Source organism: Chlamydotis macqueenii, chromosome 28, assembly GCF_036417535.1.
Source record: "Chlamydotis macqueenii isolate bChlMac1 chromosome 28, bChlMac1.mat, whole genome shotgun sequence".
NCBI classification, from domain to species: domain Eukaryota; kingdom Metazoa; phylum Chordata; class Aves; order Otidiformes; family Otididae; genus Chlamydotis; species Chlamydotis macqueenii.
This window is the reverse complement of record NC_141583.1, coordinates 3,010,004-3,034,272: the sequence shown is the minus strand read 5'-3', so window position 1 is coordinate 3,034,272 and position 24,269 is coordinate 3,010,004. Positions and strand designations below refer to the sequence as shown.

Below are 24,269 nucleotides of genomic sequence, written 5' to 3'. Positions count from 1 at the left end.
ATTTTTCATGTAATTGTTTCAGCTTTTAAAATGCTGTGATTTCCTACTTCAAGTACTGTCATGCAAAGGAGTTTTGGAAATTCCACATTGTTCAGTAGGAATATATGTCCCATCAAATACAAACATTTAATTGATTTGTCTTCATAGATTCATAGAATCATAGAATGGTTAGGGTTGGAAGGGACCTTCAAAGGTCATCTAGTCCAACCCCCCTGCAAGGAGCAGGGACATCCCTGACTAGGTCAGGTTCCTCAGAGCCTCATCCAGCCTGGCCTTGAACGTTTCCAGAGATGGGGCCTCCACCACCTCTCTGGGCAACCTGGGCCAGTGTTCTATAACTCGCATCGTAAAAAATTTTTTCCTTATTTCCAATCTAAATCTACCCCCCTCTATTTTAAAACCATTACTCCTCATCCTATTGCAACAGGCCCTACTAAACAGCCTATCCCCATCTTTCTTGTAGGCCCCCGTGAGGTACTGGAAGACCGCTATCAGGTCTCCCCGGAGCCTCCTCTTCTGCAGGCTGAACAGCCCCAACTCTCTCAGCCTGTCCTCATAAGAGAGGTGCTCCAGCCCTTTTATCATCTTTGTGGCCCTCCTCTGGACCTTCTCCAACTGGTCCATGTCCTTCTTGTGCTGGGGGCTCCAGAACTGGACACGGTACTCCAGGTGGGGTCTCACCAGGGCAGAGTAGAGGGGGAGAATCCCCTCCCTCGACCTGCTGGCCACGCTTCTCTTGATGCAGCCCAGGATGCGGTTGGCCTTCTGGGCCACAAAGGCACATTGCCTGCTCATGTTAAGCTTCTCATCCACCAGCACTCCCAAGTCCTTCTCCTCAGGGCTGCTCTCAATCCATTCCCCTTCTTTAACTGAACTTTTTTGTTCCGTACACAATTTTGATTTTTACAGAGAGATAATAGCAGGCAAAGAGTTTGACAAATCTGTGTGAATCAGTAACTGCAAAACAGGTTTCAGAACTGAAAGGGTTAATTTAAATTCTCAAAAACGTGACCTTTCTCAATTCCTTTTTGAATTGGGTCCTATAACTCCGTTGCACAACTGAACCATCTGTCGGGATGGTTAGGTTCAGTTTGCAGTGCCACGATCCTGTTCTCTTTTCTCTTCACAAGGCCCTGACCTTGCATTTGTTTGTGCTAGCAGACGCCAACAAGCTCCTGCTCTGGAGATAAAGCTGCTTCGATTACTCTATATCGGGTAGCTGGAGAGTGGTTTAAGGGCAGAGCAGAGTTACGAGGTTTAGGACTCTGCCAGATGACTGCACTGGTGCCCACTTGACAAGGGCTGGAGGGACCTTCCGTGCACTCCAGGCACAGTGCCAGGGCACCTGAAAGAGCCTTTTGTTTTGCCCGCTGAGGTCATGAAAGTGAAAGCAAATTCCCAGCAGATTCAGCTCTTTCCTGGAACCTGCTATGGATGAATAAAACATTGAAAATGAAAAGTAATTTACTCCTAAATTGTAAGGAAAACATTATAAATTTTATTTTCCAGTGGTGAGGGTATATGTGTAAATTTATGTGAAACCACAAGAGTATTGCTGGAGGAATGTAAAGGCACTTGTTAACATTTAGAAAGGCTGGGAAAATCAGATATGGGACTGACAACTCATCCTTAGTCACTCTTCTCGCTGCAATTTTGTGACACAGCATTCCAACAAAGTGATAAGGAAACATTTTAATCTTGGCTAGAACTAACTTAGCGCTTGTGTCAGACCTCAGATCTTAAGTTAACAAAGTATGTAATGGGTTTGTTTCCTTCTTTTGGGAAGAGGTTAGAGTTGACAGTAAATTGTAGAAGAGAGACGAAATCTACAATGACAGTAGTAACTCCTGTCTAAGATGAGTTTTAGTTATTGCTGAAAATTCAGATCACCTTGAAGTCTTTCCAAAACACTTAGGAATGTGTTTGCCAAATCTGAATTCGTTCTTAAAGCTCTTTGGGTAAAGGTCGTAGGAACAAGCTTGGATACTATTTTCAAAACTGATTTGGTTTCTTTGAGTACAATATTGTGATTTAACATCTTGCATGAACTGTGCGTACAGGTTTTTTCATGCATGTTTGTTCTGTGTGCTAAATCATTGTATTCATGTGTATGCAGAAAAAGCTGAGGAGACAGTGTCAAGGTTGAGATTACTAGTGTTTCCCGTAAGACACAAAGTTGTATTCAGTTTTGTCAGTTATTGTCCCTTCGGTAGCTCACGTTCAGTGACCCCTCCCAGGTGAACACCTGCAGCGTTCCTGGCGCTGCTTTTAAGACTTGTGACTGTTGTAGTTCAGTGGCATCCATAACGTTGTCCCCCAAGCAGAAGGAAGCTCCCCTCTGCCACCTACCTCACCAGGCATCTCCTGTCTAAGATAGCAGCTTTCCTCGCTGTTGATAAAGGTTTAAATCTGACTAAGACAACAGAGTAGAATGCAAAAGATAGTGTCATGGAGGGTTCTTCCCCGTGCTTGCCGCTGACGAACAAAATGTTCTGGGAGGATTCTGCTCTTCTGCCTTTTTGACTTTTAGACGTTGAGAGGCCCTATCAGGATTTGGCAGTGTGCATAGGAGCAGCCCTTTTTCCTCTTGGGGATATGTGAATTTGAGTGTTTGTGACTTAGAAACTTTTTTGTTTCAGGAAAGTATCTCAGACAAAAGAGGATTGACTTCCAGCTGCCTTACGACATCCTCTGGCAGTGGAAACACAATCAGGTACAAGATAAAACGTTACTGTTGCCAAGATTATCATCGGAAGCCTTAGAAAGAAAATAGCAGGATTCTGACATGAAAGCTGTTTATATATCCCCTATATTCATGAATATTCTTGGGGTTGCCACGATATGAGGGAAAAAAAAGGATTTGCATATATATTTAATGTGAAGAATTTCCATTACTCCGTTTCTTGCAAAATAGCATTCCTATGGGCTTCTACTGAAAAAAAAGTCATTAATTTTGCTGCAGACTTTTATTTTGGTAGTGTGCCTACTTTCTGCAATGATCTTGTTTTAGACACGCCTCAGGAGAATTCAGATGTACTGCCAACAGCACTGAGAAATTTCAGGACTTATTTTTCTTGGATCAGTCCCAGCAGAGTGGAATTTATTTTTCACTTGCAAGCTGAAATTTTCATGCTGAGGGAAGAAGAGAAACTGTTTAACAGTCACATTCTTTTTAAAGAGCTTTAAATATGTGCAAACCTAAAAATAGGAATATATTTTTCCCTGAGAAGTTTCCACCAAGTGATTTAACACAGGATTTACGGCTGGAGGGTAAATCTGTCCCCAGCTCTACTGCAAGAAAGCGCTCTCAGACATGTAACTTAAACATGTAAATGAGCAAGACACATTCCCAGGTGATTGTGGCTCCAACTACTCTTTGTAATGCCACCAAAATCTGATCTTAAAGTAATGATCGTTGTTGACATTTCAGCCGAGGACAATTTCTTGCCATGTTTTGAAGATTACTTGCATCTGCCTGTCTTATCTATTCAATATTACATAAATAATAAATATGCGATCTGCTTCCTCGACATTTTCCTTATCCACCTAGAATACTGAAAACCCTTACAGAGTAGTTTTGTTTGTGCAGTGGTTGTATAGTTTGTACAGTGCCTGTCTGCCATGTGTATCACTGAGGGAAGGCTATTAATGTAGTAAATGTGAATGAAATATGTAATAAATTGAAATTACTCCTTTAAGCTTGTTGGAAAGCATGGAATATATATGAAGTTATGAAATATGATCTAAGCTTCCCTTTTCCTTGCAGTCATCTCCATCTGCAGAGGAAGTTTCTCTAATTAGAAGATGAATCTGCATTTTTCTTAGCTCCTACCTGTAGTCACAGTTTTGATAAGCATCTGAATTTTTCTTTTTCACTTTTTTAAGTGTTGACACATGGCAATTCCACCAAAGATGCTTTCTCCAAAGTAGATTCAAATAATTATACTTCTTTCAGTATTGAAAAGAACAGCGTTGTTCAGAATAGTTTGTCCGCATGATATGTGTTATCCATATTGCTCTGTTCAGGTAATATAGGAAGAATAAACAATATGTTAGAAAAACTGCTCAGCTAACTCATTAAGCCTAAGTTCTACTTATGCAGGTACTTTTTTGACCTGTTTACTAATGTAATCTGAACCTAAAGAAGAGAGTGCAGATGTATTTTCTAGTAATTACGAAACTGTTACGTATGTATAGAACATAATTTTCCTGATTGTTTTGAATAACAGGTGCACTTATGCAATGTATTAAAATTTTCTTTCCCTTCCTTTTAGTTGTATAAAAAGCCAGATGTACCGCTTTATAAAAAAATCCGTTCTAGTAAGTAAAATCTTATTACTAAAACGTGTTAACTGTGTAATTTTCACATGACACCCCTCCTTTCTGTCATGCTCTTCATCCTACCAAAGGCACTTCCACCTTCTTTTTTTCTTTATGTAATTAGAATGAAAATATTGTAGATAAATAGTTCTGGTTTTTCACTTGGAAATAATTCTTTTCCCTGTTTGGGGTTTTTTTTGTTGTGTTTTTTTTTTTCCTCCAGATGTCTATGTGGATGTCAAGCCTCTTTCTGGCTATGAGGCCACTACCTGCAATTGTAAGAAACCAGATGATGACAGCGGAAAGGGCTGTGTGGAGGACTGTCTTAACAGGTTAGAAATAGGTTGACTGACTATAATAAGAGAATGTCAATAAATGTATTATTTCACATCAACTAATAATATCTTAAGAAAAGAGTTGTGCTGAATGTCACCCCAGTAATAAAAGTATAGTGGCAGAGCATACAGGGTAACTTTCTGCTGCATGTGTGCTCTGTCACCTCTTTTCGGAGGAAGATTCCATTAAAAGCTCCATTTCACTGTTTGAATAGCAGTGAAGCATTTTAGTTCTTTAATTTTAGTTCTTTAATTGTTTAGTTCTTTTATTTGACAGAGAATTTTTTTCCTTGTATGATAGATCTGGAAGTATGCTGTTCACCTTCCTTTAACTTTGTTTTTTTTATTTTAGGATGATCTTTGCGGAGTGTTCACCAAACACCTGCCCTTGTGGTGAACAGTGTTGTAATCAGCGGATACAGAGGCATGAATGGGTGCAGTGCCTGGAAAGGTTCCGGGCTGAGGAGAAAGGATGGGGCATTCGTACCAAAGAACCCCTGAAAGCAGGACAGTTTATCATTGAATATCTGGGAGAAGTTGTTAGTGAGCAAGAATTCAGGTAGAAATATTTATTTGCTGCTTTAGCATGGAAGGCTCAATAAATTACTTCAGCATCTATTATCATTGCTGGGAAATCCTTAGATAGTAATGAAGGGCAGAGGAAGGGGGAAAAAAAAAAGAATGCTTTTCTGGTCACAGCCACCAGAAGGAATGCTTAGAATTCAGCTTTTTTGATCAACCAAGTTTTTTTCAGTCAAATAGAGAGGAATGACTAGTGTTTGGAATGCATCATCTCCCCACATCTGCTCTGGAAATGCCAAATGCCATAAGTGAATGTGAATTTGAGATAATTATGAGTACTGTGCGAGATAGAATTGAGGGGCAGAATGGGGCAGGAAGGGAAATCAGCTTTTGCAGATAGGTATGAAGAAAAAAGAACAAGTGGGAGCATTAGTAACCGATGAAAGAAAGACATTGTAGTCGTCTTAACTGCATAGCATGATAGGATAATTGAGATTGGAGGAACTTACCTGCTGTGCCTAGAGCTCCATCAGAAAACAAATGCAATCTTCTCATACAGAGATAACTGCTAACACAACTGACTCTTGTCACTGTTGCTCTCTTGCTAAAAAGAGGTAGCTATAATCCATGGATGTAATTCCAGAAATTATATCCAGTCCCAGATGATGAAAGAGGGAGGCTGATTGTTGTACACATGCGTACATAGACACACCAAAGAATGTATACTTGCATTTTCTCTTCCACACACAGGTTATCAACATGAAATGTATACAAATAATCTGCAGAACCCAAAAGGGAGCATTCCAGAAGAGCAAATTTTAAATTCTAATCCCAGCTCTGTCAATGGCCTTGACTTATAAAAATAGGTATAATAATGGTTTTCCTCCATCTCTAGGTGTATGGTTCTATAAAATATAAAAGCTTGTAATTGCTTTTTCTTCAAAACCCTCTCTCAGAATTCTTGAATGCACTATTACTATGTACCCTGTTTGCTTTGCAGCAACAAGCAGAATCACAAATAACTTTCCTGTGTTGCTTCCTAGGAACCGGATGATTGAACAGTACCATAATCACAGTGATCATTATTGCCTGAATTTAGACAGTGGAATGGTGATAGATAGTTATCGTATGGGCAATGAGGCTCGTTTTATCAACCACAGCTGTAATCCTAACTGTGAGATGCAGAAATGGTAAGAAAAATAATATTCTGTTTCCTGGAAGACTGATATACCAGTGACTAAGATATAGATAACCAGGTCATCTCAGAGAATCTGATCTAAAAATGGGAAGGGGAATCAAGCTGAACAGTGTGAATAATATTTACTATCATGCTTGCGTTGCACGAGAGAAGTAATGTAATATTTTAAGTGCTGGACATTTTGGAGACAGAATCTAAGTTTTCTGTCAAGGTAAATCCAACACTGCTGTTTGTCATACAAGCCTGATACAAATTTTGGAGCATAGGTAATGCTGTAAAATAATCTGTACGTATATATTCTTTCCTTCTGGCAATTCAAATATTTTTTAAAGCAGGCAGACAGGGAAGTAGTCTGATGTCAGTACACCCTGCATCGTATCAGTACTGTGTTATCGGAAGAAATCCAGTGCCAGACCAGTAGAAAGTACTTCTGAGAAATTTATAATGAATAGCGGATGGTCGTAATAGGAATCAGCTGTGGTGGCAGCTTGTGGTTGTCAGGTAACGCTAGTGGATTTAACCAACAGTAATCAAGTTCTAAATTTTAAAATTCAACACAAAAAAAAAATAAGTAAAAGAATTGGAGAGGCAATTAATTTTAGTCATTTTGTGAAATGAGGTGTGATGTTCGGTGTAAGTTTTTGATTCAGAGTGAGGGCCTGAATCTTGACAGTTGATAAGTAGATCCACCATGACAGCCAATGTAGTTTGTAGCTTCTCTATATGAAGCATAGTTTCCTACTCTTTCTAAATATGATGTTCACTTTTTTGGCTTTCAGAGTTTATGGTAAGAGATAAACAAGAGAACAGTACAAAAGAAGAACAAGCATAATCCAGGACGCAGCAGAAGTGTTGCTTCCTGTCTCTAACACTTCCGCTATGTGGACAAAGACAATTTTCTTTTTAATTATTGGGAATATTTTATTGTATTTTCCCTGCAGGTCTGTTAATGGTGTTTACCGGATTGGATTATATGCACTTAAAGACATGCCTGCTGGGACTGAATTGACTTACGATTACAATTTTCATTCATTTAATGTTGAAAAACAGGTAAGGATCACAGTGCAAAACCTTGAAAAAACTCACCAAGGACAAACAATTCTGTAAAGCTGAGGGTCAATTAACAAAACCTATTGTGTTGTATTTGACAGAACAATTGCGTTATAATATTGAGAGATAATCTAAATGTTTTGGGGTTTATTTAAAATAATTTATCTTTTTTTTTCCCCCCCCGAAAGCAACTCTGCAAATGTGGTTTTGACAAATGCAGAGGAATAATTGGGGGTAAAAGTCAGAGAATGAATGGACTTTCAAGCAAAGGCAATCAGCCTGTGAGCACCCACAGAAGGCCTGGACGGTCGAAAGAGAAAAGGAAGTCAAAGCACAAACTAAAGAAGAGAGTAAGTAGTAAAGACAGCTTTTTTGAGGATAAAGTTTAATAGGAAATCAGTTTGTGCCATCAGACCTAACCCGTGTGTATTTGTGTATTTTAAACATCAAAGAAGTACTACAGGGAAATAGTACAAGTTCTGTCTGAGGATCTACTTTTACTGCTTTGCTAAATTATTGGCACAGTTTTTCCTGCCTATCAGAATGATCTGTTTTCCAGAGGGGACACATCCCAGAGGAATCCAGTGAAAATGTGAATGCACCAACAAGGCTGACACCGCAGCTTCAGATGAAGCCCATGTCTAACAGAGAAAGGTAAGGAGTTATTTCAGTGGATTTTTCCTCAGAAACAGAGTGTTGTGCAAGTGTTGAAATTATTTTTTTTCTAGAAGATAGGTCATAATGAAATACCTGAGTAAGCAGGTTCTTAGTTCTCCTTTAACCAGCTAGGGTAGAATTCCTCTCCAGTGGCATCAGAGGTGTACCTCTAAGTATCTGTCTTTTTCTCCACATTAAGGAATTAATTTTACAGTAAGAAGGTGATTCTTGAATGCTTTTCTAATTTCTGTAGGAATTTTGTGTTAAAACACCATGTATTTTTGGTACGAAACTGGGAAAAGATTCGACAAAAACAAGAGGAAGTGAAGCACGTCAGTGACAATATTCATACCACATCGCTATACAACCGGTGGAATGGAATCTGTCGGGATGATGGCAACATTAAATCTGGTAAGGCCAACACAGATTCCTCAGATTGCTACTTTGAGAACCTGTATGAAGTGCCTGTGAAGAGTTTAAGCAAACTCTGTGCATACATCAAATGTAGAGTTACTACAAGATCTATATACCTTTTGTAATACCTACGGGGTGTGCTATAGAGATAACAATACCTATGTGTGTTTGTGTATGTGTGCCCTTGTCTTTACATAGCAGGGTAAGACAGATGCTCTTTCACTGTTTCAGTGTATTTTTGGCATTATCAGATTCTGCAGTTTCCTCCAAAACACTTAACGCTATTTTCATAGGAATGAGAAGTACTAGATAAACTGTTTGTCTGGTTGCTGGATCCATTTGTGTTCCTCCAGCAGCCCTGATGTCTCTGAAGCCCTGGTAGAAGTCACGTCTCACATTTCATCAAGAGCGATTTATCAGAGGAGGAGGATGATATTTAACATTTTCCATTACTGGACACTTACAGAGAAGGGCTGTTTTCTGCTTTCTGCTTCCCTAGACCAGAAATAGTTGCACTGACTTTAAAAACTGTCATTTATCCTCATAATTCAATGGATTTCAGGACTTCAGAGAAAAAGCTTTTTGGCCTGCAGTCAGTTACAGGAATAGGGCAAAATATGACTATCAGAAAACATGTATTAATCCTACTCCAAAAATAGCGCTTTATTCGTAGGACCGTAATCTTCACAGCTGTGCAGGATTTGGTCCCCGCTATCAGGTACGTGAGTAGTTGTGAAGTGAGTGTTTTGGGTGAATTAAATGACATGGTGTATTTGCTCCAACAACATAAAATACTTTTATAACCAGCTTAACCATTTAGATGACATGTAAGCAGAGAGAACTGATTTACTTTGGAATATGAAACTTGTTCTGGTTTTGTTTAGTGAAGGAGGGCCACCATGGTAACTTCTGTAAGAAGCTGCTAGAAGTTGTTTCCCCTTTGTCCGGTGGACTCGGCCGGGCCTGGGGCGGACCCGCTGCTGGCCAAGGCCGAGCCAATTGGTAGCAGAATGTTCCCTTATAACACCTCTGCGATAACGTATTTAAGAAGGGGAAACAGAAAGAAAAAGGAGAAGATGTGAAGCAGCTGAGCGGGGGGCAGAGAGGGGGAAGCGCGAGCCTTGTGGGGCTTGCAGGCCTCACCCTCTGGCCTCCCGCCGGGCAGCCAACTGGGCTCAACTCGGCCTGGCCCAGCTGCAAGAAGTGGAGAGGAGATGAGAAGTGAAGAGACCCTGAGAGGTGTCTGCCTGCCTGTTGTGAAGAATTTATTGTGAGAGGAGGGGGATCAGACACCAAGGTCAGTGAAGAAGGAGAGGGAGCAGTAATGCTGCTTCTGGCTGAGGTTCTCCTGCAGCCTGAGGTGATGACCATGGTGAGGCCGGCTGTGCCCCTGCAGCCCGGGGAGGCCCACAGAGGAGCAGAGATCCCCCTGCAGCCCGTGGAGGACCCCATGTCGGGGCAGGTGGATGCCTGAAGGAGGCTGTGGCCTGTGGAGGGCCCGCTGGGACAGCTGTTCTAGAGGGACTGCACCCCGTGGAAGAGATGACCCACGCCGGAGCAGTTTCACAAAGGACTGTGGCCCGTGGGAGGGACCCAACAATGGAGCAGGGGAGGAATGTGAGGAGTTCTTTCCCCAACGAGGAAGCAGAGGCGTAAAGCAACATGTGATGGACTGACTGTTACCCCCATTCCCTCTTCCCCCCTGTGCCGCTCGGGGGGGAAGGTAGTAGAGATAATGTTAAGCCTGGGAAGAGGGAGGGGTGGGGGGAGGTTATCTTGTTCTTTCTCATTATCCTGCTTTGGTTTCAAAAATAAATGAATAGTTTTCCCCAAGTCAAGTCTGTTTTGCCTGTAATGGTAACTTTAAGGATCTCTCCCTGTCCTTCTCTCAAACTTTGAGCCATTTTTCTTATATCATCTCCCCCTGTTCTCTCGGAGGGTGGGGGGACTGAGAGAGAGACTGCATAGTCTGGTCCCGATCGGGGCTGAGCTACAACAAAACTGAAGCCTTTTACTGTTATAGTAGCTTAGAAAATGTGTTAATTTTAATAATTGGTGATGGAGTCACTGAATGGGAAAAGATGCTGTAATTTGATCTTTAACTTTTTGTTTAGAGATAATTCTTTTTTGCCCTCTTTCAGATGTCTTCATGACCCAGTTTTCAGCCCTTCAGACCTCCCGCTCTGTGAGAACACGACGCTTGGCTGCAGCTGAAGAGAATATTGAAGTGGCTCGTGCTGCCCGCCTAGCACAAATCTTCAAGGAAATATGTGATAGCATCATATCCTATAAAGGTGAAGTTGACACTCCTAAAATAGTCTCCATGGAGACTTTTGCAGCCTTTGGAACAGTGAATAGAAAATACTAGAAAAAGAAGAGTTTATTTCAGGATCTTAAATAACCTTCCCTTTTTTTTTTCCCTTTCTTCTGCTACCAGTAATCACTTTGCTTTATCCTCAGCTCCTTCGTCTGCCACCAGAATCTGCAGATATTGCTGTCCTTTTAAACTGATTTTCCAGTAGTCCAGCAAAATGGTACAATTGACAGAATTGCAAGGAAACTATCCTCCATTTTGATACATGTAGTCTGGTTACAGCATCCAACTTCTAGAAATGCAAAAGCATTTCAATTCCCTGTACCTCAGATAGTAGCCTTTTTTTAAACTTAGATTGAATGTTGTTAGTTAGTTGTCTTAAGTTTTAATCAAGTAAATGTTGCTAAACTGTGTGCTCCTGTTACAGATTCCTCTAGGCAGGCTCTTGCAGCTCCCCTCCTGAATCTGCCCCCAAAGAAAAAGTAAGTACTTGCTTCTCAGAGAAACCCATAGTTTTCTATAATGGATTTGCACATCTTTGAAATGCTAGTGAAAATGACATCGTGCATACATTCCCATTTTAGAAATGCAGACTATTATGAAAAGATCTCTGACCCACTGGACCTTGTCACAATTGAGAAGCAGATCTTGACTGGCTATTATAAAACTGTGGAAGCTTTTGATGGGGACATGCTGAAGGTCTTCCGGAATGCAGAGGTGAGGCTCTCTCGCCGTAAAGCTATTGCATAAACAGTGGGGATATACCCCAGTTTAGTGCTCTATCTGACTTACTTGTTTTAGAGGAAGAGAACTTGGTGATGATCTGTTTTCGATGAACAGACATTGATAGCAGTTCATGTGCTTCAGCTTACTCTTCGTGCTTTTTGGTCACCTTAGGTCAGAAAATCAACAGTCAAGACATGCTAACCTAAAGAAATTTCAGTACCTTTTGGAAGAGGTACCTGGTTCTTCAGTGGCATATGTAAGATACGTGGACCTGCTGTTCAAAATAAAGAAGCAGAGGGACAGATTTGTACCACATTGATGAACGCAGCTTTAGTGAAAATACCTTTAAGGGTGCATGTAGACAGGAGGAATGTAGCAAAAGCATGGAACCTGGGGGAAAAAAAAAATGCTTCTTTGTTTTGTTTTTATTCAGAAATACTATGGCAGAAAATCTCCAACTGGGCGGGATGTATGCCGGCTACGGAAGGCGTATTACAATGCTCGCCATGAGGCATCTGCCCAAATTGATGAAATTGTGGGAGAAACAGCAAGTGAAGCTGACAGCAGCGAGACATCTGTCTGTGAAAAAGAAAATGGGCATGAGAAGGACGAGGATGTGATCCGTTGCATTTGTGGCCTTTACAAAGATGAAGGACTCATGATCCAGTGTGAAAAGTGCATGGTGAGAAAGAGGGAACACAAAATGGAGCCTGGTGCTCTTTTTCTGTTCTCCATAACCAGTGGAACTTTTACCAGCAGTTTCCGTGTAGCCAGTAGCATTAATTACCTCTTCAGACCTTCATTTCCTCTCCAAAAGAAATTAGAATATCTGTTTTCACTGAGGAAATGCAACTTGTATTTCTATGTAGAGGAGCTAGCACTTTTTTTAAACTTAAAGCAACTCCTGTCTTTAGGCGAGCAGAATTAATTTCAACCATTTGGGGCTTTTACACAAACAATTGCATGGGGATCTTGTCTGTCTTCTGACATATGTGAAATAGTTCAAATAAAATCTTGAATTTCCTTTGGGAAGCTTGTTTTCTTGCTTTCCTTAATATTTTTGAGAAAATGCAGTTTGTAAATAAATCTATCGCAAGAATTTCTAATTGGCTTGTATCTGTTTTTCTAGGTCTGGCAGCACTGTGACTGTATGGGTGTGAATTCTGATGTTGAACACTACTTGTGTGAGCAGTGTGAACCTCGATCTGTGAACAGGGTAAAAAACAAACGAACAAAAAAGTCTCATCTTTGTTACTACAGTTATAAACTAAAGCAGCTCGTGCATTTATATTTATTGAGATTGGCAAGACCCATGTGGGATTTTCAGTTTATAGTGTCGCTTCCTTGGTTTAGGTTTAATCACGTTAAGTGTCAATTCTTCTCTGTCCATTTCTGCCTGTTTCTAAAAGGATATCGGCCCCGTTCTTGCACTGATTGTGGTGGGCATGTCAGAATTTCCTTCCTTTTTTCTTTCTTCATCCAGGAGGTTCCCATGATTCCGCGTCCCCATTATGCTCAGCCTGGCTGTGTTTATTATATATGCTTATTACGGGATGATCTGCTGCTGCGCCAAGGTATGTGTTAGCACTGGTGGCTGCTGTGATTTCCATCAGATAAGAGTGTACAGAGATTTCTGGCATCACCCTATTTGAAATGCTTTTATCTTTTTACAAGTTGAAAGCTGCACTCTGCTATTATGGGAGTGACACATAGTAAGAATTCTCACAGGCTGGTTGATGAAGAAACATTACCTTTAGCACAGATAGCGCTTTCCTCCCAGCCGGAGAAGGAACTGACCCAACTTCTGGTAGTTAACATTTAGAAGTAAAGGCAAAGAAGACTATTAGGCATTCAGTATTTTAGTGTAGAATGGTCATTAAAACATCCAACTTGCTGCTTGTTTGTTCCCTAAAGTGTATCTTTCTGGACATTGCTTCAAAGCCCTGTTTCTTTCAGAGACAGCTACACGGCCACATAATTCAGTTCACTGATTATTTTTTTTTTATTTAATCCTACAGATACATACAAGTTTAGAAAGAAGCCTATATAATTATTAAGAGAACTGTTCTTGAATTAGTAAAACCAATTGGTATGTTTGCTAGAGAGGAATGGGAAAGTCTTTAGGAAAGAAGAGAATTATAAAAAAAAAAACAACCCAGGGTCAAAGAACCTGTACAGGATTCTAGAATTTGTATTTAGTCTTCCTTTTTCATTGTTGCTCTGCACTGCCTGTCCTGTCTAGAGTTTAGCCATTTGGTTTTCTTATTTCTTGTTTTATGCTGGGTTCCTTGCTGGAGAGTAACTCACGTGCTAGGGTTGTATCGGTACTTGCTTTTACGTTTTCTGTTAAAATGGATTATGTTTTAGGTGGATTTTGTGGGATCTTCGCATCATTCATAGCATTAGGGTAATTTTTGTCATGACACATTGTATTTCACTCACATACCTTTAATCTGATCTTGGTTAGAGAAATGTTAGTCCTTACGTACCAAAAGTTTGGAGGCATGACACCTGCCTATAGAAATTGTGATGCAGGCACGCAGGCATATAAGGCATCTTGGACACAGTAGAAGAGACAGTTCTTTACTCCCACTGGTTTCTGAAAGGTCATGTAATTTACAGATTCCAAGGCAAAAGAGACCGTAGTGACCTTCAGCCCTGCAGTCACTCTGTCTGTGGACCATTACATTTTTCCTTTATGTTGTGCATTAGAAAGAGGCTGATCTCGTGACAAAGACTGAAAGTGCTTTTGAGACCATTGCCTTCCTTTGTAAGGTGGTCCCCCCTCACTGCTGGGGAGATGTGTCTGTATGTTGAATTAGTTTGTCTTCCGGTTCCAAGCTTGAGAACTCATGTTTTTGAGGAACAAGGCTGAAAAGCTTCCGGCTGTGTGAGTGTACACACTTTACTGAGAACAAATCCCATAAATAAGTGAGAGGCCTTCAGTCTCTGGTTGGAGGACTTGTGTTTTAATTTCTTGACAATTCTACATGAGGTTGTTGAGTTATATACTACAGATGTGCTTCCTCTGCAAAAATTACCTAACACATAAAACCAGGAGCTGATGCAAATAGATCTGATCAGTTGGTCCATCACATCCTGCAGAGTGAACAAGGAGTTTTACCTCAGATGCGAGTTGATAAACAGATGTCAAAATGGATCCTGGAAAACCCACATAATCAGAAGCTGTCTTACATCATTACCTCTGATGCACCAGCAATAGCAGCCACATTTTTTCCTTCAAAACTGAGAGCTGTAAACTCCCTTTTCGAGACAGAGGGTCTCGAATACTAATACTAACAATACTAACCACTATTTCAGTGGTTAGTAATGTCTGGCCCGTGTTGGGCCCAGCCCTGTTCAACATCTTTGTTGGCGACATGGACAGTGGGATAGAGTGCACCCTCAGCAAGTTGGCCGACGACACCAAGCTGTGTGGTGCCGTTGACACGCTGGAAGGGAGGGACGCCATCCAGAAGGACCTTGACAGGCTGGAGAGGTGGGCCCATGCCAACCTCATGAAGTTCAACCAGGCCAAGTGCAAGGTCCTGCACCTGGGTCATGGCAATCCCAAGCACAAATACAGGCTGGGCGGGAAATGGATTGAGAGCAGCCCTGAGGAGAAGGACTTGGGAGTGCTGGTGGACGAGAAGCTCAACGTGAGCCGGCAATGCGCCCTTGCGGCCCAGAAGGCCAACGGCATCCTGGGCTGCATCAAGAGGAGCGTGGCCAACAGGTCGAGGGAGGTGATTCTCCCCCTCTGCTCTGGTGAGACCCCACCTGGAGTACTGTGTCCAGTTCTGGAGCCCCCAACACAAGAAGGACATGGACCAGTTGGAGAAGGTCCAGAGGAGGGCCACAAAGATGATAAAAGGGCTGGAGCACCTCTCTTATGAGGACAGGCTGAGAGAGTTGGGGCTGTTCAGCCTGCAGAAGAGGAGGCTCCGGGGAGACCTGATAGCGGTCTTCCAGTACCTCAAGGGGGCCTACAAGAAAGATGGGGAGAAGCTGTTTAGTAGGGCCTGTTGCAATAGGACGAGGAGTAATGGTTTTAAAATAGTGGTGAGTAGATTTAGATTGGAAATTAGGAAAAAAATTTTTACAATGCGAGTTATAGAACACTGGCTCAGGTTTCCCAGAGAGGTGGTGGAAGCCCCATCCCTGGAAACGTTCAAGGCCAGGCTGGATGAGGCTCTGAGGAACCTGATCTGGTTGGAGATGTCCCTTCTCCTTGCAGGGGGGTTGGACTAGATGACCTTTGAAGGTCCCTTCCAACCCTAAGCATTCTGTGATTCTATGCTGCGTACTATTCTTGTCATCCCATCTCAAAAAGAATATCTTGCTACGTGTAAAAACAAGCATGATGACAAAGATAATCGGATATGAAACGTCTTTGCTGGGAACAGAGTTTACGCAGATGATTTGGAGGGTGATATGATAAAGGTCTGTGAAATCACGAGTGGCATAGGAAGGTGCAACGATGTAGGAATTAGGGAACAAACACTGAAACTAGCAGGCAACATATTTAAACAAGAGGAAGTGGTTTTTTCACAAAAAGATATCTATGGAAAGCATTGCAACCGGAAGTTGTAGAGGTCAAGAGTATAAATGGTTCCAAAAAGATCAGACAAACTCTTGGAGTATCAGTCCCTGCCTGTTTATGTGCAGTGGTCCAGGTATAGCCTTCAGCTCTAGAAGTCCATAAAACAGAGATTAAAGGAAGCCTGAAGGGATTACCATGGGAAGGCTCTTCCTATGCATGCCTTATTCCTATGCTTTTTTCTCCTAAGCACCTGCTACTGCCCACTTTTCTAGCTAGAATATTATGCTATATGACCTTTGATCTTACCCAAGGTAGTTTTTCTTAAGTTTTGATGGCTTGGGACCTCCAGGTTTTTGTTGATTGTGAGATAAATAACTGAAAACATGGAATAAATTTTTAAATACTGTACACTAAATCCGACGGTATTTTCAGTAATACTTCAAGTTTCCCAAATGTTCTTCCTCTGAGACTCTTCAGGTTCTTTGTGAACATTATTGATTAAAGCTTTTTTCCTAAAGGAGAAAGGCTTTTTGAATAGAGGAGTGTATTTTCACCTTATCAAAAGATAGTCACTGTCACAAAGAAAAGTGCAGTGTACAAGTAAGAATGGCAGTCAGGTCTGGGCGGTGGAGAGGAAGTACTTTTCATGCTGTTTCGCAGATCGGAGCAGAGCCATTACAGTTAATTTGCTCATGGGATGAAATTAATAAATAGAAATTAAGGACCTGTTTAGGGGTTGCACTTGGGAAAGACTTTTTTGGTTGCCAGGAATGTCATTTTTGGTCAGCCCTTTTTGGAGTTCTGTTTACCTTTCCTGACCTATGCATCTTATTTCAGTTCTGCTGGAATAATCAAAGGCTTGGGGCTTCTCAGCCAATGATTTTTTCCTTAGTAATAATCTCTCTAAGTATCTTCTCTCTTAAAGATTTTTTTCTTTAAACATTGCAGCTGTCACTCATTTCTACACATTTTCCTAGTCAAAACTTACTTTGTTACATATCCTGCGGTCTGCCGTAATTTACCTTGATTCGTAACGTTACTATTTTCCGTCTAGGCATACAATTCAAGTTATGTTTAGTTCTTGCTATAAAGCTCTTGTGAAAAGGATCAAGGTAACCTTTCCTCCTTTTGCGGGTTCTGCGTTCGTTTTGCATCACTCTACAATTCAGCATTAGGTAGCTCTGTCATGTTAGTTTTAATGAAACCATTTACTCCTCTATTTTTGGTGTGCTGGACTCATGAAAAGCTCTTTACAGATGTGTATTTTGTGCCTATTACCAGGTGATTGTGTTTACCTGATGAGAGACAGCCGTAGAACTCCAGATGGACACCCTGTCCGGCAGTCGTATCGGCTGCTGTCCCACATCAACAGGGAGAAACTCGATATTTTCCGCATTGAAAAACTCTGGAAAAATGAGAAGTATGTTCAAGGCATCTTTCGAATTTAGACGTTCCATATACCTGCCTGTTAAAACACAGTAGTTTTGTGGAAGTCTTGTCATAGCTTAAAAATGCAGGACTGAACACGGTTCAATTACAAAGGCTTGATGATTTCCCACCAGTCTCTGCTTGTGCTCCACAACTGCTAAGTAAAAACATGTAAGGTTGGAGGTTTAAGTAAGGGATAAGAGATACGAGTTGATGCACTTTCCTTGCTGTTGGAATAGCTGAGGATACGCACTGACAGCTGAATTGGCTCAGCTAGCCATCGCTGGCTTGCTAAGCCACACTAAGCCACTCTAACATGATTAAATCCATATGCCCCGTAGATAGCAGCACACCAAGACTGCTGTGTTCCTAAAAATCACACTAGGAGTATTTCCATTTACTGAAGGGGATAAAGTTGAATGTGTAATATTCATGTAACTTTGCTTTTTGTCACAGTCACTGCAAAAGAGCAAGATAAATAATTCAAAGTTAAGTGGAGGGTGTTAAGTAAAGTTGTATCATGGACTTATAGAAATAGTCTTTTTTTTTCCCTTTCCTTTTATTTCTCTCTTTCTCTTACCTTTACACCTTCAAACAGAGAGGAGCGGTTTGCATTTGGTCATCATTATTTCCGTCCACATGAAACACATCATTCCCCTTCTCGAAAGTTTTATCACAATGAGCTCTTCCGGGTGCCGTTGTATGAAATTATCCCCTTAGAGGCTGTGGTGGGAACGTGCTGTGTTCTTGACCTATACACCTACTGCAAAGGTAAGGAAACTTAATGGAATGAGAAATTAAGTATAATACACCTTTCTAGTAATTTGGGAAGTACGCTAAAATAAGTTACTGCTGTAAAAAGGCAGTAGCCAGTGTTTACAGGGTATCAGAGCTGAGGAAATGCTATTGCTTTATCACTGGGACGGTGATTTCTGTTTTAAGAGGACCAGTACTGAAGAGACAGCAGCAGGATGGGATTATGGTGGGCAAGGAAGAGAAAGCAATGGCAGCTGATAATAGGTTTTGTGAAAGTTTGGGTACTGTTTGATTAGAGTATATAGGTTTTCCTCTTAAATTGGACTAGCAATGTGTCTGCTGTTATGATTCTGAATCAAGGAGAACAAATAAGAATGCCTGCCATCCCACTCTGACAGCCCCTACTTCTCTGAGGCTGTGTACAGCTTGTTCTGGTATACCACGTGTTTCCTCTTGAATCTGATGAACACATTTTCCCACGTGCTTTTTTTTTTTGAAACTACAGGGAGGCCAAAAGGCGTGAAGGAGCAGGATGTGTATATCTGTGATTACCGCCTTGATAAATCAGCTCATCTCTTCTACAAGATCCACCGAAATCGTTATCCTGTCTGCACCAAGCCCTATGCCTTTGACCACTTCCCCAAGAAACTCACACCTAAGAGAGACTTTTCAGTAAGTGTTTTGTTTCCTAGCATCCTTACTTTTTACTAAAAGACTGTGTGTATTTTTTGAAACCCCTGTCTCTCTGTTTATGAATAAAGCTTGGTAAACCGAAGGAAGCTTACACATAAGCATACACAGTCTGGATGAAAAGTCAGCTAGAAAGAAAGCTTGGAAAGAAAAACTGTAGACAGAGAATATGCAGTTCAAAAGCAAACAGATATTGAATGGATGGTTGTATAAGTTGGACGTGTAAGTTTGGAGATTGTGGCTTCTAGATGCTGATTTCATTTAAGCCCCTCTGAGTGAAGGAAATACAAAAATTCACTTTTCAGTCACAATTCTGCAACTGTGAAATAATTGTATACACTTCAGAGAATCACACAACATATAGTCCACTGACTCCAATAGTGAGTTTGTTAGCCTCTCTGTATCAGGCTTTCTCTTCTTTGGTGTAATTACTCCGTATTTTAATAAACTTGCTTAAAAAATTATTTTCAGCAGTACCTTGGAATAGTGATTCCCAATACAGAAAAGCAGTGTTTTCCTATTTCCATTTCCATGCTCTGTCAAATGACACACTGCATACTTATAATTGTCACTGAAAATTGGTATTTTATCAAAAAAAACAGCAGTGAGATAGGCAGCAAAATCATGAAGTACAGTTTTGCTTAACATCCTCCATCTGAATATCTGTTAATTTCCCTGTCTCATTTTCCCCTATTCCGTGGAAGTAGCAACCCTTCATTGTGCACGTCCTCCTACACAGCACTACTTTGTCTCTGAGTGCGGAGGTATCAGATCTGGCCAATCTTTTGCAAGTACGCACTTTTCTCCTGGAAGCAGAGAGGTTTTTGTAGTAGGTTTAGAGATGGTTCCAAACTTCTGCTATGCAGAAAGTAGAGATAATTTTTATCATGACGGTCTATGGCTTGAAATTTGTTTAGAAGATATGAAGAATCAGATAATAAGTCTAGCTCTAATTTATCCTTATTACACGATTGTGCCTTTTCATTTGAATCTGTCTGTTGTGCAAGATATGCCAGCCATGCATTGGCATTTCCAAAGCGTCAGATAGGCCAGGCCTGTATTGGTATTTCCAGAGTATTACACAGACCAGTCTCTGTCCAGTCTCTTCTGTGTTCTGGGAGTTAATGCAAAATAATCATAGTGCTTTCTTCCACTGTGGATTGCATTTGGGATTAACCATAATCTTTATTGTTGTTACAGCCTCACTATGTACCAGACAACTACAAGAGAAATGGAGGCAGGTGAGTCTTACCTGCCAGTTTGTTCGCTGAGAAGAGATGAGATAATCCTATTTGTTTGTCAAGTGTCCACTCTTTTTCCTACCCATTTCCCCTAGGTGCTATGGAAATAGTAAATTTAAATTATTTAAAGCAGAACTGTAAACTTTCAAAGAGGTAAGAGGGAACAAGTGAGGAGGAATAGAATATAGAAGCAGCCTTAGTGTTCCTTAATATTGTATGTAAGGAAGAGTACAGAAGCTATTTTGAAAGTTAGCAGAAGCAGCTGGATGTGGGAAATGACAGCCCAGGACAAGAGCATCCGGCCTTCCTGCACAAAGCGAGATCGGATCCCTGAGCAGACTGCACACGTGTGCATTGTAACAAGAACCAGAGTCAATGCACTCTCTCAGTTCCGTTAGAGTCTTTAAACATACCCATCAGGAGCCATGACTGTTGCAGAAAAACATCAGTAAGCACTGAACTCAGCTGTTTTGGAAGATTAAAACCTTTACAAATTGAAATTGAAAAGCAACTTGTTTTTAAAAGACTGCATTTGACGTTATGCAAGCAAGGTTATAGGAACATAGGCTCCCATAGATCATAACTGGTGGGTTTCAGTGCATGTATTATGTCAAATGACTGACATTCCAGAAAGTCCCCTACCTACCAAGAAGTCCTTGACTCACTAGTAATTGGCCTTTCAGGTGAGTGTCTGAAAAACTGTGGTATTTAAACTCTTCTTTTCCTGCTAGATCATCCTGGAAAACAGATCGCTCAAAACCACAGATTAAAGACTTGAACCAAGAGGAAGATTCTCTTCCACTCATTGAGGATGTATTAGGAAACCAAGATCAAACTTCAAGTGAGATGCCTAGCCTAGAGGAGCCAGAAAAAGAGGCAGTCTCCAGTGAGACCTGTGAAACTGATAAAAAGGCGGAAGAAAGCAATTCCAATACAAGGCAGCTGTGCACTCCCGAGGAAAGGCGGCATATTCAGAGAGAGAGACTTAATCAAATCCTGCTAAACCTCTTAGATAAAATCCCAGGGAAAAATGGTGAGATTTTATGTGACGGTTACATAATAGTATTTCTTCTACTGTTTTTTTTTTTTTAGTTCACTGCAGACCATATTGATAAAATAAATACTTTTGTTTGAACATGTTGCTAGTAGTAGACCTTATTAATATAATTAGTTTACTTTGCCGTAATGTTTTCTTTTGCAACAATAGCAGTTTCCACTGATTCCGAATGAAATGTCTTGCAACTGACAGTGTTTTCTGTAATATTTTTAGTAACCACGAACACTCTGAAGACAGATTTCCCCCCATTATTCATGTTTACAATTGAGAAACTTAACAGACATGCAAAGAAATACTGAAGAGAATTTGGAAAATCTCTTTCGACCTTTAATGAGTTTTCCCCTGAGTTCTAAGTAACTTCTGTAGATATTGTCTAACCTGTAGAATGAGGGTCCAGAGGTAGCAGTGGTTAAGTACGTGTCTGTTTTTAATTTAAAACCTAGGATGAGCTCTGTCCAGTCTCTTTCATGTTCTGGGATTTAATGCAAAATATTCATGGACTCATAGAATAAATTGGGTTGGAAGGATCTTTGGAGGTCATCTGGTCCAAACATGACTCAAAGCAGGGCTGACTTCAACCTTAAATCAGATTGCTCAGCACCTTGTCCAGCGGAGTTTTGAACACCGCTGTGGATGGAAACGCCCTTGAAAGAGCCGTGAATAGGGAAACAGCAAAACTGTTTGTTACTCCTGTCACCTTCTTTACCAGAAGCCTGTGGTCTGTTGCAGCTATTGATGTCACTTACTTGCTGGAGGAAGGATCAGGAAGAAAACTGAGGCGACGCACTCTCACCGTCCCGGAGAGCAGCTTCAGGAAGTGATGCCACCAGAGGAAGCTGTGGTCTGGAGTCTGCTACAAGATCTGCTGAGGACTGAGGGCAGGAGCCCAACTTCCTCTGCACCAGCCAAGGAAAAGAGGGCAGCAGAAAACTGACAAATATACAAACAGTTAGCACTTAGATATCTGGGTTGGCAGGTTGCCCTGCCCTGCTCTGCAGTGCTCTTACGGTGTGTGTGTTGTTGGGCGTGCCTTGTATTGATGTTAGGTACTGAGAAAAACCTTGTGGTTATTGTCCAGGATGGTCAAATTTAATTTATTTTTGCTTGATATTCCCACTCAGAGGAAAAATTTTAAAAAAAATTTGAAATGGGGAGGTAAGAAGGATAAGGACTGACTTACTCTGATGAGGATATTCCCCATGTTCACCAGTTAATCTGTGATTGTACAAGATACTGTTGGCACCGCCATGGCCCATACCAGTGAATGGTGGGAGGGGGAAGGCTCAGTGGCTTAAAATTAAAGGCTGCCCTAAAGTTGTGGCCTCTGATTTGCACAAGTTCCAAGAAGAGAGAAGTGTACCCAACATGTGAAAGGGTCACTGTGGAACGGCCAGTGCACACATGTACCTTTGGTCTGTGACAAGGAGAAACTTCCAAAGTCACCTCGGAGCAAAGCAGGAGTTGGCTGGTTGAGGCACTTGTTCTGTGTCAGAGAGGGGGGAGGGGACAGGGTGTGATTTTTTTTTTTCCACTTTTTTTTTCAGAGAAATTTTATAAAGCAAGTCAAATCCTGACAACACCATTGCTGTTGGTTTTTTTGATAAGCTGTGGTTCTTGTGTGTCTAGTGTGTTGTGCAAATTAAAATCTGTTAAAAGAAAAAGAAAAAGGAAAAAAAAAATGAAACCTTCACTACATGAACCGTCAAGCAGTATTCAGAGCGAGTATTTGTTGTGAACTGTAGAATATATCAACGGCTAACACTATTCTTGTGTTCTGGTTGTACAGCTTAAAATGTCCGTCTCTTAAATTAAGAGACAGCGTACCTGACACCGCCCTCTCTCTCTGCCCCGATGAAAAGTATTATTCCTGAAAGCAACAGCCGAGGCACTGATTTCTCGCCGCACGACACCGCGATTGCCATAACGTAGCACTAACCAGTGCTGCGCCCGACGACCTGCCCGGCCTGCGGAGCCAGGGAGCTGTCGCCTGTCTCTGGTCCAGGGCCAGGCTGTGGCAAAGGGAGGGGGTGGCTGGCGTACGCTGCCCCTTTGAAATGGCTTTGCTTTTTTGTCTTTCAGACGTACATATGCATATACAGTCCTGTTTTAGATGTTCTTCTAAGAAAACCAGTTTTTAATGTGCCAAGTTGTATATATCTGCTGCGTGGATGTAAAGCAATACAGTAGTTACATGTTCCTTTTTAATGGACCAAGCTTGTCCTAATGTACATTCTTGTTATTATTATAATTATTTTACTCTTAGTGGAACATGACTCATTCCATTAACTTTTATGTGTTGATTTAAAAAGAAAAAAAAAAAAAGAAAGGAAAAAACCCTTTGAGAAAAAATATTTTATTAAAAAAAAAGAAATAAGAAAATAGTTTGGAATATTTTCTTACTGTAGAGAAGCACTGTACAGTACCAGGAACCCTGAGTATAAAATACTCATGCGTGTAGTAGGAATATCGCATGTCCAAAATCTTGAGTTGTCTCATTTAGTTTAAAACAGAAATCATTGTCTCAAATGGTGTTAAACACTAAAAAGTTTTTAAAAAATAAAGTGCGTACAGAAGCGAGACACTAGCTCTGTCATTTTATCTTTCTTTTGTTGAAAGACTAAACAAAATGTTTTTTAGACAATCAAATGTTAGGTAAGTGCAAAGAATTGTTTTTCTTACTGGTGTAGAAATTAATGACTTTTTTTATTTTTCGGTTATTTTATAATAACGAGAAGACCAGTGTGTCACCAGGATCGCTGTTTTAAGACCAGGAAGCACTACATTATTGCAAATAGATATGAACTCTTAGTCTGCATGGGTGTAGGCTGTGTGATTGCTGAAAATAAATGCTGCTAATATATTTCCTTTTTACAAAGCATATCTAAATAGATCATTGTTTTGATGTTAATCTTTGTAAATTATGTATTACCAATTTTAACATTGGATGTAATTGCATAAAAAGCCTGCATCTCAATCCTGAGAGAGTCTAGTATTAAATGGAAAATCTTTTCCTATCGA

General features: G+C 40.8%; 1 protein-coding gene across 5 annotated transcripts in view; it reads left to right on the top strand.

Moving 5' to 3' along the window:
• Nucleotides 1-24,269, top strand: part of ASH1L (ASH1 like histone lysine methyltransferase) — a 66,974-nt gene extending 42,705 nt beyond the window's left edge. For 3 of the 5 annotated variants that reach the window (XM_086768431.1, XM_086768427.1, XM_086768428.1), the window contains exons 8-28: nucleotides 2,640-2,713; nucleotides 4,275-4,320; nucleotides 4,544-4,652; nucleotides 5,008-5,214; nucleotides 6,221-6,367; nucleotides 7,317-7,425; nucleotides 7,614-7,775; nucleotides 7,985-8,079; nucleotides 8,336-8,493; nucleotides 10,638-10,790; nucleotides 11,238-11,292; nucleotides 11,395-11,527; nucleotides 11,970-12,218; nucleotides 12,666-12,752; nucleotides 13,020-13,110; nucleotides 17,361-17,499; nucleotides 18,106-18,278; nucleotides 18,769-18,935; nucleotides 20,154-20,194; nucleotides 20,926-21,227; nucleotides 21,981-24,269. In XM_086768431.1, coding sequence (XP_086624557.1) covers nucleotides 2,640-2,713; nucleotides 4,275-4,320; nucleotides 4,544-4,652; nucleotides 5,008-5,214; nucleotides 6,221-6,367; nucleotides 7,317-7,425; nucleotides 7,614-7,775; nucleotides 7,985-8,079; nucleotides 8,336-8,493; nucleotides 10,638-10,790; nucleotides 11,238-11,292; nucleotides 11,395-11,527; nucleotides 11,970-12,218; nucleotides 12,666-12,752; nucleotides 13,020-13,110; nucleotides 17,361-17,499; nucleotides 18,106-18,278; nucleotides 18,769-18,935; nucleotides 20,154-20,194; nucleotides 20,926-21,227; nucleotides 21,981-22,072 — 2,789 coding nt within the window. In that variant the 3' untranslated portion in view covers nucleotides 22,073-24,269. The other 2 variants (XM_086768429.1, XM_086768430.1) reach the window with 2 other exon arrangements.